Consider the following 14,170-nt stretch of genomic DNA (forward strand, 5'->3'; position numbering starts at 1 on the left):
AAAAAGTAATCGTCAGCAGCTGAACCTTAGGATCATGACGGCGGATCCAAGACACGCGGTGGTGTGGTCTTCGCTGCCGCGGCCGTGGCTCGCCGTCGAGGTGCGGGATCTGGGGCGGGACCACTCGATCGTAGCCCCGCGCAGACCGACTCTACAGCCGTTGGATCATCCTTGGTCGGCCCAGATGTACGCTCGGTAGGCATGTATACTCCACCGGTACGCCGAGTGAGGTGTCTGCCCTCGTAAGCCATGTCACCTCGGGCCGCCGGCGACCGCCGCGAGAGCGAGACCCTAGCCAAGGTCTCCCTCTCGTCGGTCTCGGCCGCCGCGGCGGAGGTCTCCACCTTCCCCCTCGACGCCCTCAAGACGCGCCTCCAGCTCCACCGCAGCACCGGTGTTGGTGGCGGCGGCGGCGGCGTCGTACGCGTCGCGGGCGAGCTCGTCCGCGACGGGGGGCTCTACCGGGGCCTCTCCCCCGCTGTCCTCCGGCACCTCTTCTACACCCCGCTCCGCATCGTCGGCTACGAGCACCTCCGGTCCTCCCTTGCCGGCGGGGGCCGGGAGGTGGGCCTCCTCGAGAAGGCGGGTGCTGGGGGAGCCTCCGGCGTCGCCGCGCAGGTAACATGTCTCTGTGAATATCAGATCCGTCGAAGTGCTTTGCTCTTGTGCCTGCACGGCGGTGTGCCATTCGGCTTAGCTAATCAGGGAGCTTTTGATCTGTGCTATGATGGAGAAATGTGATCTCCTGAACTAGATTGAGAACTTGGTAATATTAGGCTTTCAAAATAGTAAATCTGAAATCATGTCCGTTGGAGAACTGAGAGAATGTATCTCTGAAACTAGCATGGCTGTTTGGATGCCGTAACAAGCTATTCATTTTTAACACTGCTAACCATCGCCGTTCTTTTACATACTCCCTCTGTAAAGAAATATAAGAGCGTTAATGATCTATAAATGCTCTTATATTTCTTTACGGAAGTAGTGGTGTAAACGCTCTTATATTTCTTTACGGAGGTACTAGTACGTATGAAGAAGTGTATTAGGGTGTATCTTTTTCATTACAACTTAAATTCCAAATATTGCCGGCATTCCACCTTATCCTCATGTGATGACTATATTTGGTAATACCTCCGTGACACATGAAGCCACAGTGGGGTCCATCTTGGCTGTGGCATCAACCTCAATCATGTCCGTTACATCGGCTGATAATGCTTCAATGAACTATAAGATTGTGATCAAAACTTGTAGTGGACACGGTGCGTGTCACACACTCGACGTCAGTGTGACTAGGGACTAGGGATTGCAATTCACAGTGTAGGATTTGGGACTGAGGTCCAGGGTACTCAGTGATGCCCCATCATGGTTTTTTTTTTTTTTGAACCGGGCATAACCACTTTCCATGAACTCAATAACGGAAATACACATCAAACTAGTGTCAACAGGGGACGGGAAAGGGGAAAGCGAGTTCAACGCATCGCCGGGAAACCCACCACAGGAACTCCCCTATGAGATACCTGCTATGGGGCGAAAACCCGACGACACCCAAGCCTCACAAAAGAGCTACGCAGAAAGTTCAGGGAACAGGCTCCACACACGAGCACTCCCAACACTCACGCAGGAGCTGAGGACACACACAGTTTAATCCAAAAGGAAGGCAATGCCTAGCAGAAAGCTAAAGTAAACCCTGCAGCAATATGAAAGATGACACTGCTGTAGCTCATCGATCAGGTCGCTGCCCAGTCGTCCGTGCCCCATCAGGGTTGTGAAGTTGCTGGATACAATATGGTTTGACTAGCACTCTCATCCAGGCCTCAATCGTATTCCTCACTGTTGGCTTCACAATGGGCAAATAAGTGTGAGGTGCGGTGTTTCTGATGGCCAGATGAGAAATTATGTACGGATTTGAAACAGTATCATCTAACTGGACTAGTCAACATAACCCCCTCCCCCTCCCCCTCCCCTGAACAGTTGGCAGTTCATCACTACTTGTATGGTTGTATCCCTGGAAAAATATGTGATTTGAAGAAGGAGAGACAGCCAGTGATGAGCATGTTATAGTCCTTCTGATCTGGAGTCAGAGGTGCTACCATTGAGCAGTGTTATAGTTATCTGCTAGATTTAGAATCATGGTCTCTTAACAAATGTAAGTATTGCCCTATATATTGCTATCTAACGCAATAGTTAATGTGCCTCCTACTTTGCAGTGCAGGTGGTGGCAAGCCCAGCTGATCTCATCAAGGTAAGGATGCAAGCAGACAGCAGATTGTTGGCCCAAGGCATCCAACCTCGGTATACAGGGATCTTAGACGCCTTCACGAAAATCACCCGTGCAGAAGGTCTGTTAGGACTTTGGAAGGGGGTTGGTCCTAATGCCCAGCGAGCATTTCTTGTCAACATGGGCGAGTTGACCTGCTATGACCAGGCAAAGCATTTCATCATCCGCAAGCAGATCAGCGACGATAACTTGTATGCTCACACACTAGCCTCTGTTGCCTCTGGTCTGTGTGCGACTACATTGAGCTGCCCAGCGGATGTGATCAAAACCAGGATGATGAACCAGGGCCTGGAGGCGAAGGCTCTATACAGGAATTCTTATGATTGTTTGGTCAAGACCGTCAAACATGAGGGCCTGACAGCATTGTGGAAGGGCTTCTTACCTACATGGGCCAGGCTTGGCCCCTGGCAGTTTGTGTTCTGGGTTTCCTACGAAAAACTCCGACAAGCATCAGGTATTTCTTCGTTCTGATAGTGCTGGCTGAGTTTTCATGCAAGAGGCATACGGATCAAAGACACTGTTATTTCTGAACCTTTAGGCTGTGGCTACGTATTACTGTGCCCTTGTGCATTTACGTTTAAATTGGGCCTGAACTCTGTATATCTGATGGTGCAGCAGCCAGCGCATAGATTTGTCATCCCTTACAAATCACATTTTCTCATGCTCTTCCTTTTGGGTGCTATTTATGCACTCCCTGTTCAGACAAGAATTCGAAAGCTCGCCCTTTTGTGTTCATGTGCGCACAAGCAGTCATCTTGCTCTGCAGAGCTGTTGCAGGTGGTTGGTATCTCTTGCACCACAATATGTGTATGTGTGCAGACCAGGTCGCTTCTGTCCAGTTCTTTTGAGGAGCTCAAGTGGATCCTCGGAGCCATTTGCCAGGGCGATGCACCTGCTCTATCATCTTCGTAGAACAGCGACTCATGAGCATTCGAATTAGATGCAGGGAGGAATCTAAGTCGTTGCGGGAATCCGTTAAGCATGCGCATAAACAAGGAGGTAAATCCCGGTAGGCACATAAAAATTACTCCCTCTGTAAAGAAATACTCCTACTAACTACTGTACTAGTGATCTAAACACTCTTATATTTATTTACAGAGGGGGTACAACCAATTCAAACACCCTTACAAGTGTAACACAGACTGAACTGTAGTGCTGGGCAATTATCAGCAGTTCCTATGGCCATCTAATTGAGCAGCGTGGAGGCAAAGAATCCATGCTTTATCCTCTTGCCCATATTGTCAAAATCTAGAGACAAGGAAAACCATAAATTTTGCCAGCTGGAAGAGTGAGCCGTCACGTCATTCACAAGGAAAACAGGGGTACAAAGAAATGGTGAACATGTCCTGTTTACTCACAGCTAATCCTTAGGTGTTAATTACAGTATTGAATCATGGAAGATACGGCATGATTCTGACAGGGAACGGGCCGAGTGACCTTAATTCAGATCTGCCCAAAATGAAATTCAGGATCTCACAGCTAATCCTACTTGACAAATACAATGCCGCGGCTATGTGTCACACTTCTATACGATGGATAATTTACATGATGGCTGGCTGACCTTAGAAGAGAACAGCCGTTCTTAGTTAAACATGCCTTTGGCCTGAGAGAAAGCCCACTGAACATGTTGGTACCAACAGGCAATTCCCTTTGCTCCATAGCATTACAAGACGAGTATCTTGTGCTTTGGCTCTTCAACACAGGTCCCTCCCTCCCTGTCAATCCAGTTGTTCATCTTACATCCTAACTCCATGATAATACATCTAACAGATCAACCATTGCAAGAATGCCAAGTGTCAGCTATGCATCGGTCTTTCGGAATATCGTTAGATGGTTGCTTCAAGATGACTCTTGCCCTCGGTTACTACTCGCTTGACCCACTGTTTCTTGAGGAGGAATCTGCAGGTATAGCAAGATTTATTCCAAATGTGGCTTTCAACCTCACAAATAGCTCACAAGATGGTGGAAGATATAATACCGCGTGAGGGCCGCTTTCCCTCCATTGCTTCTTTCTTTTCCTGGCAACTGTGACAAAGGAACGGACCATCCCAGGGACACACCTTTCCTGGCTTTGACAAACCCTCGTGTATCGATATCCCTTGACCAGACTCTAGCTCTACTTGACAAATTGCACATACAAAGAGCTTGAACATATTTCGGACTGGATACTCGGAGTCTAGCCTGCATTCACCAGAAGTAAAATGTCAGCAATTAATAGACAATGACAATAAAAAAGTTTGAATGAGACCCAACTGGTAAGGCATTCAGCTTCATAAGGTGTTTCCACATAGAGCGAAACAGGCGCTTTGCTTTTCTGCTTGTTTGCGTTTTCATCTCACCCCTGAAACTCTAGAACCGCTTGAATTACAACCTCAAACTATTGAAATGTCCACCTTTTACCCTCAGCTGGTTCCATGAGTAGTTTTGGGTGGCAGGCCGTCCAAGCATTGCCATGCCACTACCGTGGAGAAACAAACACTACGAGAACAAGCAATATAAGACAAACAGAACCATTGGGATAAAATAACTTCCACAAAAGAGAAAATACTTAGAAGCCAGAGAAAAATAGTACAACAACAAAGCCGTTCAGTCCCAAAGAAATTGGGGTAGGCTAGAGTTGAAACTCATAAGATCTCGAAACCAAGTCATGGATAGCTAACTTCCACGCAATCCTGTCCATGGCTAGTTGAAACCCTGTCCATGCTTGAGAGAAAAAAAGGCAAAGGCAAAGTTTTTTTTTACGATGTGGAAGTGAGGTTGCAGACCTGTGGCATCCATGTGGGCCGCAAGGCACTTGTGAAACCACTTGAGGTGAAACTGAAGCATTTCAATAGTTCAAGGTAGTATTTTAAATGGTTTTAAAGTTCAGTGTTGAAAAGTGAACTTTCGCCATAAGTTTAGGATTGGATGGTTGACATTTCTTTCTCTTTTGATGTTTGTGTCAAGTTCTGGATGAACACTATGGTTGGGGAGTTTGAGTTGTCCCGTTGTTGTCAATCTATGGTGGAACCCAACAAGGCATATGGCAAAATATGGTGTTTTCACGAGACATGACAATTGTTGCCAATCAAACATCGAATCATATTTTTTGACAAAATAATCTTGAAGGACTGAATCCAAATATTTAGCAATGCTACAAAAGAAGTATAGCGTCCTACAATAATAATTGTCGAAAGAAGACTTGTTGCCTGGTTGATAAAATGTAATGCTAGCCAAATATACTAAATTAAACACAAATGTAACATGTGGTACCCAATCACAGCAACACCTGTACCAACCTGACTTCAGTCTAAAGGGCTATGCCCTGTTTCATTGAATGGTAAGGTGTTATATAGTAGAAAACCCATACCCAATGCTCAATCGAAATGATATTTTCTATTAGATGTATGGCATCGACCGTTGTCACAGAATCTAACAGAACCTGTGTTCCAGCATATACAATTTCAGCCTGCAGAGTAAGGTCTCTTCAGTTGAATATGACAAGGTGTAACTCAGGTGACATCTTCAGCTCAAATGGTATGTCACATGTTACCAAAAAGCTAAACCACTGCTAAACTCAGGTTTCCCAAGTACGAGTTATTGTTTAGTCAGGAAGCTTTGGGTTCACCATATAATTGTGTGTGAACTAGTATGGATCCATCGACACAATGGAGAAAGGGAACATACCATCTTAGCAGAGATGGGCATCCATCCTCAAAGACTTCCTCCACCAAGTCGGGCTCAGAAGTACGCTCCGTATCAGCACGTGATAATGTGTCTGATGTTCTTTTTCTGATGAATATATTTTTCAAAAGACTAAAGCCATTCCGTGCCTTCTTTCGAGAATGTATAGTGGATTTCGGTTTTTCTGGCGGTATTATGTCAATAACAATACAAGTTGTATCATCCCTTAATCCTTTTGCATCCACTGCTTCCTGCAAAAGATCAACAGTAAATAACAGTTTTATTCTAATGCACAATGACACACGGTACAAACTGAGGATTCCAGGTTGTGTGCCAGAAATGAGGGGTTAAGTGGCTGTACTTTGACAATTTGATCCGCTGCAGCCTCTGGAGGAAGCCCTCGTGCGCAACTAAAAGCCATTTCCGCAGTCAAGGCATCCCAAACACCGTCACTTGAAATAATTAGACGACCTCCAGCACTAGATAGCTGCAGCAAGCATTAGAAGACATTAGTATTTCGAAAATATGATTAAAAAATCTTCAGAAAAACACTTTATTATGCCGACTTTTCACACATGGGTGCAGACAAAACTTTTTGCAAAATGCACCTTGTATATTTCAAAAGGCAATAGGGATTTTGTGTAGATGTGCCACATACATGTGCAGTTGAGAAACATCAAGCAAAAATATGAACTATTGTGAACCACAAAAATCTGTACTGCTACAAGACACTTGGTATGTTTGCAATATGTCATATCTTTTCTGTACAAATACACAAAATAGAACTAGGATTTTTTTTCAGATGGTGTTGAATTTTACAGGTTGTGCTTCTGCAATAGGTTGCAGAAGCACCCATGTCTATCAAATTTACACAAAAAGGACATTTCACGAAGTGACAAGAAAATAAAGATGACAAAGACAACGAGAATATTCAGACAGTAGAACTTCTGGTGCCTATCACTTTTATTGTGACGTTTTGAATTTGGTTCTGTATAGAACAGACATGAAGAATTTTTTACCTTGATCTGCTTCACAAAAGGAACAGGAATGATAAATTCACCAACATCCTGATCACCAATTGATCTTGATAGGCATAAACCTCCTGGCCAACATCTAAGGGGGCCAATCTGGTTGGGCAATAAAGGAAAGAAGGGTCAAGCTAAAGGTGTGAATCAGACCTATTAACACAATTATGGTTCAGGGAAACATGAGAAAATATATATACAACATATGTAATCGGGATAATGTGCAAGCGCAAAGTTTTGAAATGAACCACCGAACGGTGAACACTCAACGGCATGTAGAGTAAGGCACTCATTAAAATTCCATAGGTACACAAAATATGGAAAGAGTGGTTCTAAACCAAAATTAGTACTTGTATAATAAGTAAGTCGATTCATTAGTCCCCACAGATTAAAATTACAAAGAAACTATCGAACAATTAGAAAGGGGCGAATTTGAAGTAAACAGCAAGCCCTGGTCGCCAAATGAAAATTCCACGCTTAATAACTTGCTACAAGTCAAATCAGTCGCTAACGGATAGCAACACTTTCGTAGCTACATCTTTCCAAAGTCATCAAAATATAAAGATTCAACTTTAGAAAGTTCCTTGGCTGCCAACACGTAAAATAGAGGGAAAAACTTGAGCAGAAGCAAAAGATGAAGAGCAAAACCTCAGCTCCACCAACAATATTTAGCCTGCCAACTTCACCTCCACATTCTGTTACACGTCCAACTCTACAAATGGAAACCAAAAAGTGATAAGAAGCAGCGACATATATTCATGAATAGAGCAACGGAATTGATGAATTTGTGATATAGTATAAACAAATCTTACTCCTCCCCGCTAGCATCAAAACGATGATCAGCCGACAAGTAGTAAATTGAACCCTCTGCTTCAAGGACACATCGAGAATCACCGACGGATGCGGCGGTCACAACGGAGCCGTCGATTATGACGAGCGTCACGGTTGTCCCCGAAGAGTGCGCTGAAAGGCAGGAGTGGACAAACAAGGTTCAGCACTGGTACTACTGTACCGGTGTACCAGGAGAGCATGGACATGCACAAATTTGAATTGATGACCTCCCAACTGAGGTGGGCATAGAGCTGTGTGTACTTGTAGACATGGCAGTAATTGGTGGTGGTAGTAGTACTACACTAGGAATGGAGGGTCTTAATTAGCTCCATGTATAAATGGTCGCAGGGGATTTGACCTCTTGTCTGGAAATCCTTGTCGGTCTTGACGAAGCCGGCGACGAGCGCCCTGGGCAGCGCGGCGAGCCACTCGTCCCTGGTGAGGTGGGCGGGGACGCAGCCGAGCACATTGGCGAGGAGCCGCTCCTTGGCGTAGACCGCGGCGGCGGCCCCGTTGTGACCGTCGAACATCTGCAGCCAGGCAGGCACCTGTCAGAGCAGATCGCCGGGCGAGATGAACAAGTGAAATGCAGCGGACGCGTGGGGAGGGGGAGCTTACGGCGAATGCGGAGAAGGACGCGCCCGGGTGGCGCTCGCAGCCCTGCTTGAGCAGCGCGTAGTCCTCGCCCTTCCTGGCCCGGGCCGCCTGCCCCGCCGCGACCCCGGGCCGCTCGCCCCCCGCCGCGTCGGCCCGCTCCGCCGAGGCCTCCCGCAGCAGCAGGTCGGCGAGCGCCATGCTCCCGTGGCGCCGCCGGGGCGTCCTCGCCTCCGCCACCGCCATCGTCGCTCAGATCCCCGCCGCGGATCCTGCGCGCATGGCAGGCGGGCAGGCGGGCGGGCTAGCTGGGTGGGCGAGAGAGAGCACGCGCGCGGGACGGGTCTCTGGGTCGCGCTGGCAGGCAGGCAGGCAGGCAGGAGGGTTGGCCTGGCGGTGCGGTGCGGTGGTGGTGTGGTCGGGTAGCAAGCGGCCCCGAACCTTTCCGCTGGCTTTTTTGCCTGGGCGCGCGCGAGCTGTTGCTTTGCGGGATCGGCGAGGGTGGTGGGGGTGGGGGGGCCGGCACTCACATGGGGCGCGCCGCTCCGGGAGAGAGAGAGAGAGGAAGACGACGCGCAAATCCAGCCCGCTCCCACGCGCGCCGTCCCCGGCCGGACAAATTTATTGCGCGCCACCAATCAGGTCGCCCTGCCTTGCGTTTTTAACGGACGCGCCGCGGCAGGCAGCCAGGTGGGCCGCCTCTGGCTCTGCCGTTGTCACACCACGAGGTCCGGCATTTTTCTTTTTCCTTTTTTTTTGGTAGACAGAGAAGAGAAGAGAAGAAGGCGTCGTCGTCTACGTGCCCGATCGTAGCCCGGAGTGAGTCCCGTGAGTATCTACAACCTATGCATGGTTGGATCGACATAAGGGAAGAGGACGTGGAAAAGTAGCAGCAACAGGTGGCTGCGACCTTGATATATTCTGAAATTGGCTTCACCAAAGTACCCCACTCTAGAAAATCTTATACCTAAAGTTGTATGTGCGACCATTTGCTTGGAAGTTCACCGGTGTGAGTTCCCCGGAGCATGTACAACCGAACTTTGCAAATCTGGCCCCTCAAACGTCCGCGAACGCGGACAGTAACCGGTCATGCCTCAAATTAGCCATTCTACATTCGTCTCTCATATTTCAACCCTTAGATTCATAGAGAGCATGGTAGCGGGCAGTGTGTGCCATGGCCTCCTCCTCCAGTGGGCTAGGCGGCACTCTCGGTGGATGGTTCCTTTTCTGTTCATGATGGCTCCGAAGCGACTGGTATGGTGCTACGACGTCATGATGGTTCGGTCATCTTTGCTGCTTATAGGGTTTTATTCAGATGCAATGATGCTCTTGAAGCGGAGATCCATGCGCTTATGCAAGGCATGGCTTTAGCTCTCCAACACACAGAACTGCAAGTGATCGTCCAGTCAGATTCAATTGAGGCTTTGTCCATCTTATCAAATGAGAATCTCTCACGTTCAGCTTATGGGCACTTGGTAGTTGAGATCAAGGCCCTGATGGAGGAGAGGGGGTTTATTCCCCAGAAGATTTGTAGGGATCAAAACAGGGTAGCAGATTGTCTGGCTAATTGTAGTCGTACTGTTGTTTGGCTTTAGAGAGGCCCTCCATGTATCGAGGATCTCTTCCCAGTAGATTGTAATCCTATAATTTTGGAATAAAACTCCTCTTTGCCGCAAAAAAAAGACTCATACAGAGCATGCAAAAAAATAAACCCCTGCGTGCTACTATTTGGCGCCGACTGGACGGGCGGGTAGGAGGGTTGTGGCTCATCCTCCTCCTGCTCTACCTCATCCATGTAGGCGAGCATCTCCGCCCCCTCCGCGGCCTGCTGCGCCTCCATCTCTTGCCGGCGACGGCGTCTGGCCTCCGCAGCCGACCCCGACCGGAGGGAACCGAGGATGGCCTGCTGCTCCGCCTGCAGATCCGCATCGCCAGCGTCTCCCACATCCTCTCCTCCTCCTCCTCCAACTCCTCTCCCGGATCACTACATCCGGAGGCAGCTCCGCGGCGATCCAGGCTTCGCGCCTAGCCCAGATCTGCTCAAGGAGCTTGAGCCGGCGCTCCGGCGTCAGAAATGGCTCGCTCCTCACCCAGTGGCGTGGGGCATGGCTACTAGGCGGATAGGTGGAGTGGAAAGTGGCGGCGGCACCGGATAGGTGGAGGGAAATGTGGATGGATGGTAGGGTTTCGGTGCCGCCGATCGTCTTAAATAGCCAAGCTAGGCACTACGCGGCCCGCCGGAGCTGCGCCACATGGCGCCAGCAGTCCGATGGAGGAGACGGGCTTCGGACCGTCGGGTTCCCGGGCATTTCCAGGTGGGTCCCCGCCGTCAGTCCGACGTGGCGGGCGCGCCCATATCCGTCTCATGTTTGGGCTGGATATAAGGGGTGCCGATCAGCCCGGGCGTTTGAGACCTGTTTGAGGCATCCGTCTGGGTCAAAAATGAAGGGAATATGCCCTAAAGGCAATAATAAAGTTGTTATTTATATTTCCTTATATCATGATAAATGTTTATTATTAATGCTAGAATTGCATTAACCAGAAACTTAGTACATGTGTGAATACATAGACAAAACAGAGTGTCCCTAGTATTCCTCTACTTGACTAGTTCGTTAATCAAAGATGGTTAAGTTTCCTAGCCATAGACATGCGTTGTCATTTGATGAACGGGATCACATCATTAGAGAATGATGTGATGGACTAGACCCATCCGTTAGCTTAGCATTATGATTGTCTAGTTTTTTGCTATTGCTTTCTTCATGACTTATACATGTTCCTATGACTATGAGATTATGCAACTCCCGAATACCGGAGGAACACATTGCGTGCTATCAAACGTCACAACGTAACTGGGTGATTTAAAAATGCTCTACAGGTGTCTCCAATGGTGTTTGTTGAGTTGGCATAGATCGAGATTAGGATTTGTCACTCCGTATATCGGAGAGGTATCTCTGGGCCCTCTCGGTAGTGCACATCATTATGAGCCTTGCAAGCAATGTGACTAATGAGTTAGTCACGGGATGATGCATTACGGAACTAGTAAAGAGACTTGTCGGTGACGAGATTGAACTAGGTATGATGATACCAACGATCAAATCTCGGGCAAGTAACATACCGATGACAAAGGGAACAACGTATGTTGCTATGCGGTTTGACCGATAAAGATCTTTATCAGTGTCAAAACCGGCGGATCTTGGGTAGGGGGTCCCGAACTGTGCGTCTAGGATTGATGGTAACAGGAGGCATGGGACACGATGTTTACCCAGGTTCGGGCCCTCTTGATTGAGGTAAAACCCTACGTCTTGCTTGATTAATATTGATGATATGGGTAGTACAAGAGTATATCTACCACCAGATCGGAGAGGCTAAACCCTAGAAGCTAGCCTATGGTATGATTGTTGATGTGTATATGATCTATCGACTAGCCTGGCCCTGGTTTATATAATGCACCAGAGGCCTAGGTTAACAAGAGTCCTAGCCGAATACGCCGGTGGGAGAAGTCCTTGTCTTGATCGCCAAGTCTTGTGGAATCTTCCTTGTATGCGGCAGCTGTCCGAACTGACCCATGAGTATACGGCCACGGGGGTCCTCGGCCCAATCTATTAGATCGGGAGATGACGTGGTGAGTACCCCCTAGTCCAGGACACCGTCAGTAGCCCCCTGAACCGGTCTTCAAGTTAGGGACGCTCCTCGATTCTTCCGAACTGTTCTTCATCTTCGATCGTCGGTCTTGAAAACTGGTTCAACAAATCTTCTTTATCTTCGATCTTGAGGATCGCCGAAATTCATTTACACATCGGGTATCTGAGGAGCCCCTTTAAGTTTCCGGCCTTTACCAATGCCTTGTTATTTTTATGCCACACCTCGGGTTTGAGGTTGTTCCCGGGCGGCAGCGTCCTCTTGCGTCCGAGCTCCAACGCTGGACTGTATTCGAGGTATCTTTTGCAACCGAGCACCAACGCCGGACCACTTCCCAGCTCCAACGCTGGACTGTATCCGAGCTCCAACGCCGGACTATATCCGAGGTGTCGTAAATCACCTTGGTTCAAAGAAGTTTGAAGGAGTTTAGCCGAGCTTAATGCCGAAAATGCCCTCTATGGAGCCAGCCACTAGCGCCCGAGCTTTATGCCGGGCTGCTTCCGAGGTGGTGCACCACCCCGAATGTGGGCCGATTTTTGTGAATATTTTTTATTGGTGCAATTTATTCTCTGCCGAGATATATAGCCAGTAGCCCTCAAGGTGTGTATCGGTCTAAAACCCGAGATGCACCTGAAGGATGACGTAAGACCGCTGATCCCAGTAGCCGCTGAGACCCAGGTTGATTTGCAAAATCGGCCTAAGGATCAAGTCCAAGCTCGGCAGAATACTTCGGGGCACTAAAAGAGGCGTGCTCAGTCCTCGAGACTCGGTTGGGTGCGGCCGACCATCCTGAGGATCAAAATCTCCTCGGAAACTATATTGCACATAAAATTTTCTGCATTGGACAAGCAATGCAGTAGCCCCCAAGACACTGGTCGGGTGGTAACACCAGATCAGGGATCAATGTGCCCCTTTAATATTTGTAAATAATAAGCCCAAAGCCCAGTAGCCCCCGAGCCTTAATGCGGGCATGGGTGGCCGAATTAAGGATCAATATCCATAGTAAAATCACAAATTATGTGTAATGACTCTATGTATCCAAGTACTTCACGTCATTAATGCTCGGATCCGCATTGTACAAAACTTTGTTGACCGACCATCGGCTTCCACCTCCTCGGCCAGTAGCCGAGGAGTGTTTGTCCTACTTTATAAGGCCTTTATGAGGGCAAAGATTTATAACAAACAAGGCAATCTGGCCATACGGTTTTATAAACAAAGGTACGCAGAGAGTTATATTACTGTTTAATAGAAGAAATGTCTTCCAAAGAAAATAGTCCCGCTATCGGTTCCTTTCTTTGGGTTGTCATGCTAAGCATGATCATTAAACCTCAGCTCTAATGTAAGAGCAAAATATTGAGGATTTAGTTTGGGAGGCCAGTTAATAGCCCCCGGTAGTGTTCGGCGACAGTCGGGGTCAAGCCGTAAACACTTCGGCCAATGTTATGAACGACCCATCATTTAACATAGTCATCGGATCGCTGACCAGTTTACGCTTATTGTAAAAGTCAGTTTTCAGCTTTCTCCACTGAGGTGCTTAACCATGTGAGCTGGAAGCACAATCGCAGTGGTTCTCCCTTTGCACGCCTAGCCGAACAAAACGGAACGTAGGAAGCAAGTGCAGGAGCCGGGCAACCCAACTATTAACCGAAGACACAATTCGAAACCGATGCATATATAGCAATATCTGAGAATGTTTTTGCCGAATCCCTAAAGGTGTCCAGCGTTGCACTGCGAGACTAATGCTGGAAAAGCACAAATAGTTTAAAAGTGCCAAAAAGCTTGGAAAACCAAGAAACGTCAGTAAAAACATGACGTCCGAACAATATCAAGTGTTCGGTGCCAATCCGAAAGTTGGTCTTAGAAAAAAGAAGTGCTTCTGTCGTGCTTTAACATGATACATCCTATCTCAAGAGTTCGAGCGGGTCAGCCTACGACTTCAACCTCCTATCCCGAGGGCGGAGTACTTCTCATCAGGTCAGTTTAGCAAACTAAACTCTAGCGGCTTTGAGAGAGAAATTAGGCTCCCCGGCTAGTGACCGCACACTCGTATCGAAAAAAGGAGTGATAAATAATAATAATAAAACTTTGCAACAACTAAGAAGAAGAACACTTATTATAAAACAACTCAAATAAACTTAAGAGC

The 14,170-nt window shown here is 47.9% G+C and overlaps 2 protein-coding genes across 3 annotated transcripts; one reads left to right on the forward strand and one right to left on the reverse strand.

The window, feature by feature from the left end:
• The first annotated feature begins 101 nt into the window (after positions 1-101).
• LOC119355298 (mitochondrial uncoupling protein 3-like) lies at positions 102-2,994 on the forward strand. The gene is made up of 2 exons (XM_037622084.1): positions 102-618; positions 2,210-2,994. Exons 1-2 carry the CDS (start codon positions 250-252, stop codon positions 2,744-2,746), a joined length of 906 nt encoding a protein of 301 aa, XP_037477981.1. The 5' UTR covers positions 102-249; the 3' UTR covers positions 2,747-2,994.
• A 570-nt stretch (positions 2,995-3,564) lies between these two features.
• On the reverse strand, positions 3,565-8,952 carry LOC119355296 (probable protein phosphatase 2C 40). 2 transcript variants are annotated; one of them, XM_037622082.1, is made up of 9 exons: positions 8,413-8,916; positions 8,153-8,324; positions 7,776-7,926; positions 7,612-7,675; positions 6,958-7,065; positions 6,300-6,425; positions 5,942-6,189; positions 4,254-4,456; positions 3,565-4,174 (listed from the first exon to the last, which is right to left on the reverse strand). In XM_037622082.1, the coding sequence occupies exons 1-9, from the start codon at positions 8,632-8,634 to the stop codon at positions 4,140-4,142; spliced, it is 1,329 nt and encodes a 442-aa protein (XP_037477979.1). In that variant the 5' UTR covers positions 8,635-8,916; the 3' UTR covers positions 3,565-4,139. The 2 variants fall into 2 exon arrangements, 1 of the variants encoding a protein (XP_037477979.1); XR_005171529.1 differs by lacking the exon at positions 3,565-4,174 and adding an exon at positions 4,529-4,753 and having other exon boundaries at positions 4,317-4,456; positions 8,413-8,952.
• Positions 8,953-14,170: the final 5,218 nt, after the last annotated feature.

The sequence above is a fragment of the Triticum dicoccoides genome, chromosome 2A (genome assembly GCF_002162155.2).
Source record: "Triticum dicoccoides isolate Atlit2015 ecotype Zavitan chromosome 2A, WEW_v2.0, whole genome shotgun sequence".
Classification (NCBI taxonomy): domain Eukaryota; kingdom Viridiplantae; phylum Streptophyta; class Magnoliopsida; order Poales; family Poaceae; genus Triticum; species Triticum dicoccoides.

Coding starts and splice junctions, on each gene's coding strand:
- LOC119355296 (XM_037622082.1), bottom strand. CDS start 8,634: ATGGCGGTGGCGGAGGCGAGGACGCCCCGGCGGCGCCACGGGAGCATG. Junction 7,066..7,611: donor ATATTGTTGGTGGAGCTGAG/GTTTTGCTCTTC, acceptor TTGCCCAACCAG/ATTGGCCCCCTTAGATGTTG. Junction 4,457..5,941: donor TGCCCATCTCTGCTAAGATG/GTATGTTCCCTT, acceptor TGGTGAATGCAG/GCTAGACTCCGAGTATCCAG.
- LOC119355298 (XM_037622084.1), top strand. CDS start 250: ATGTCACCTCGGGCCGCCGGCGACCGCCGCGAGAGCGAGACCCTAGCC. Junction 619..2,209: donor CCTCCGGCGTCGCCGCGCAG/GTAACATGTCTC, acceptor TTTGCAGTGCAG/GTGGTGGCAAGCCCAGCTGA.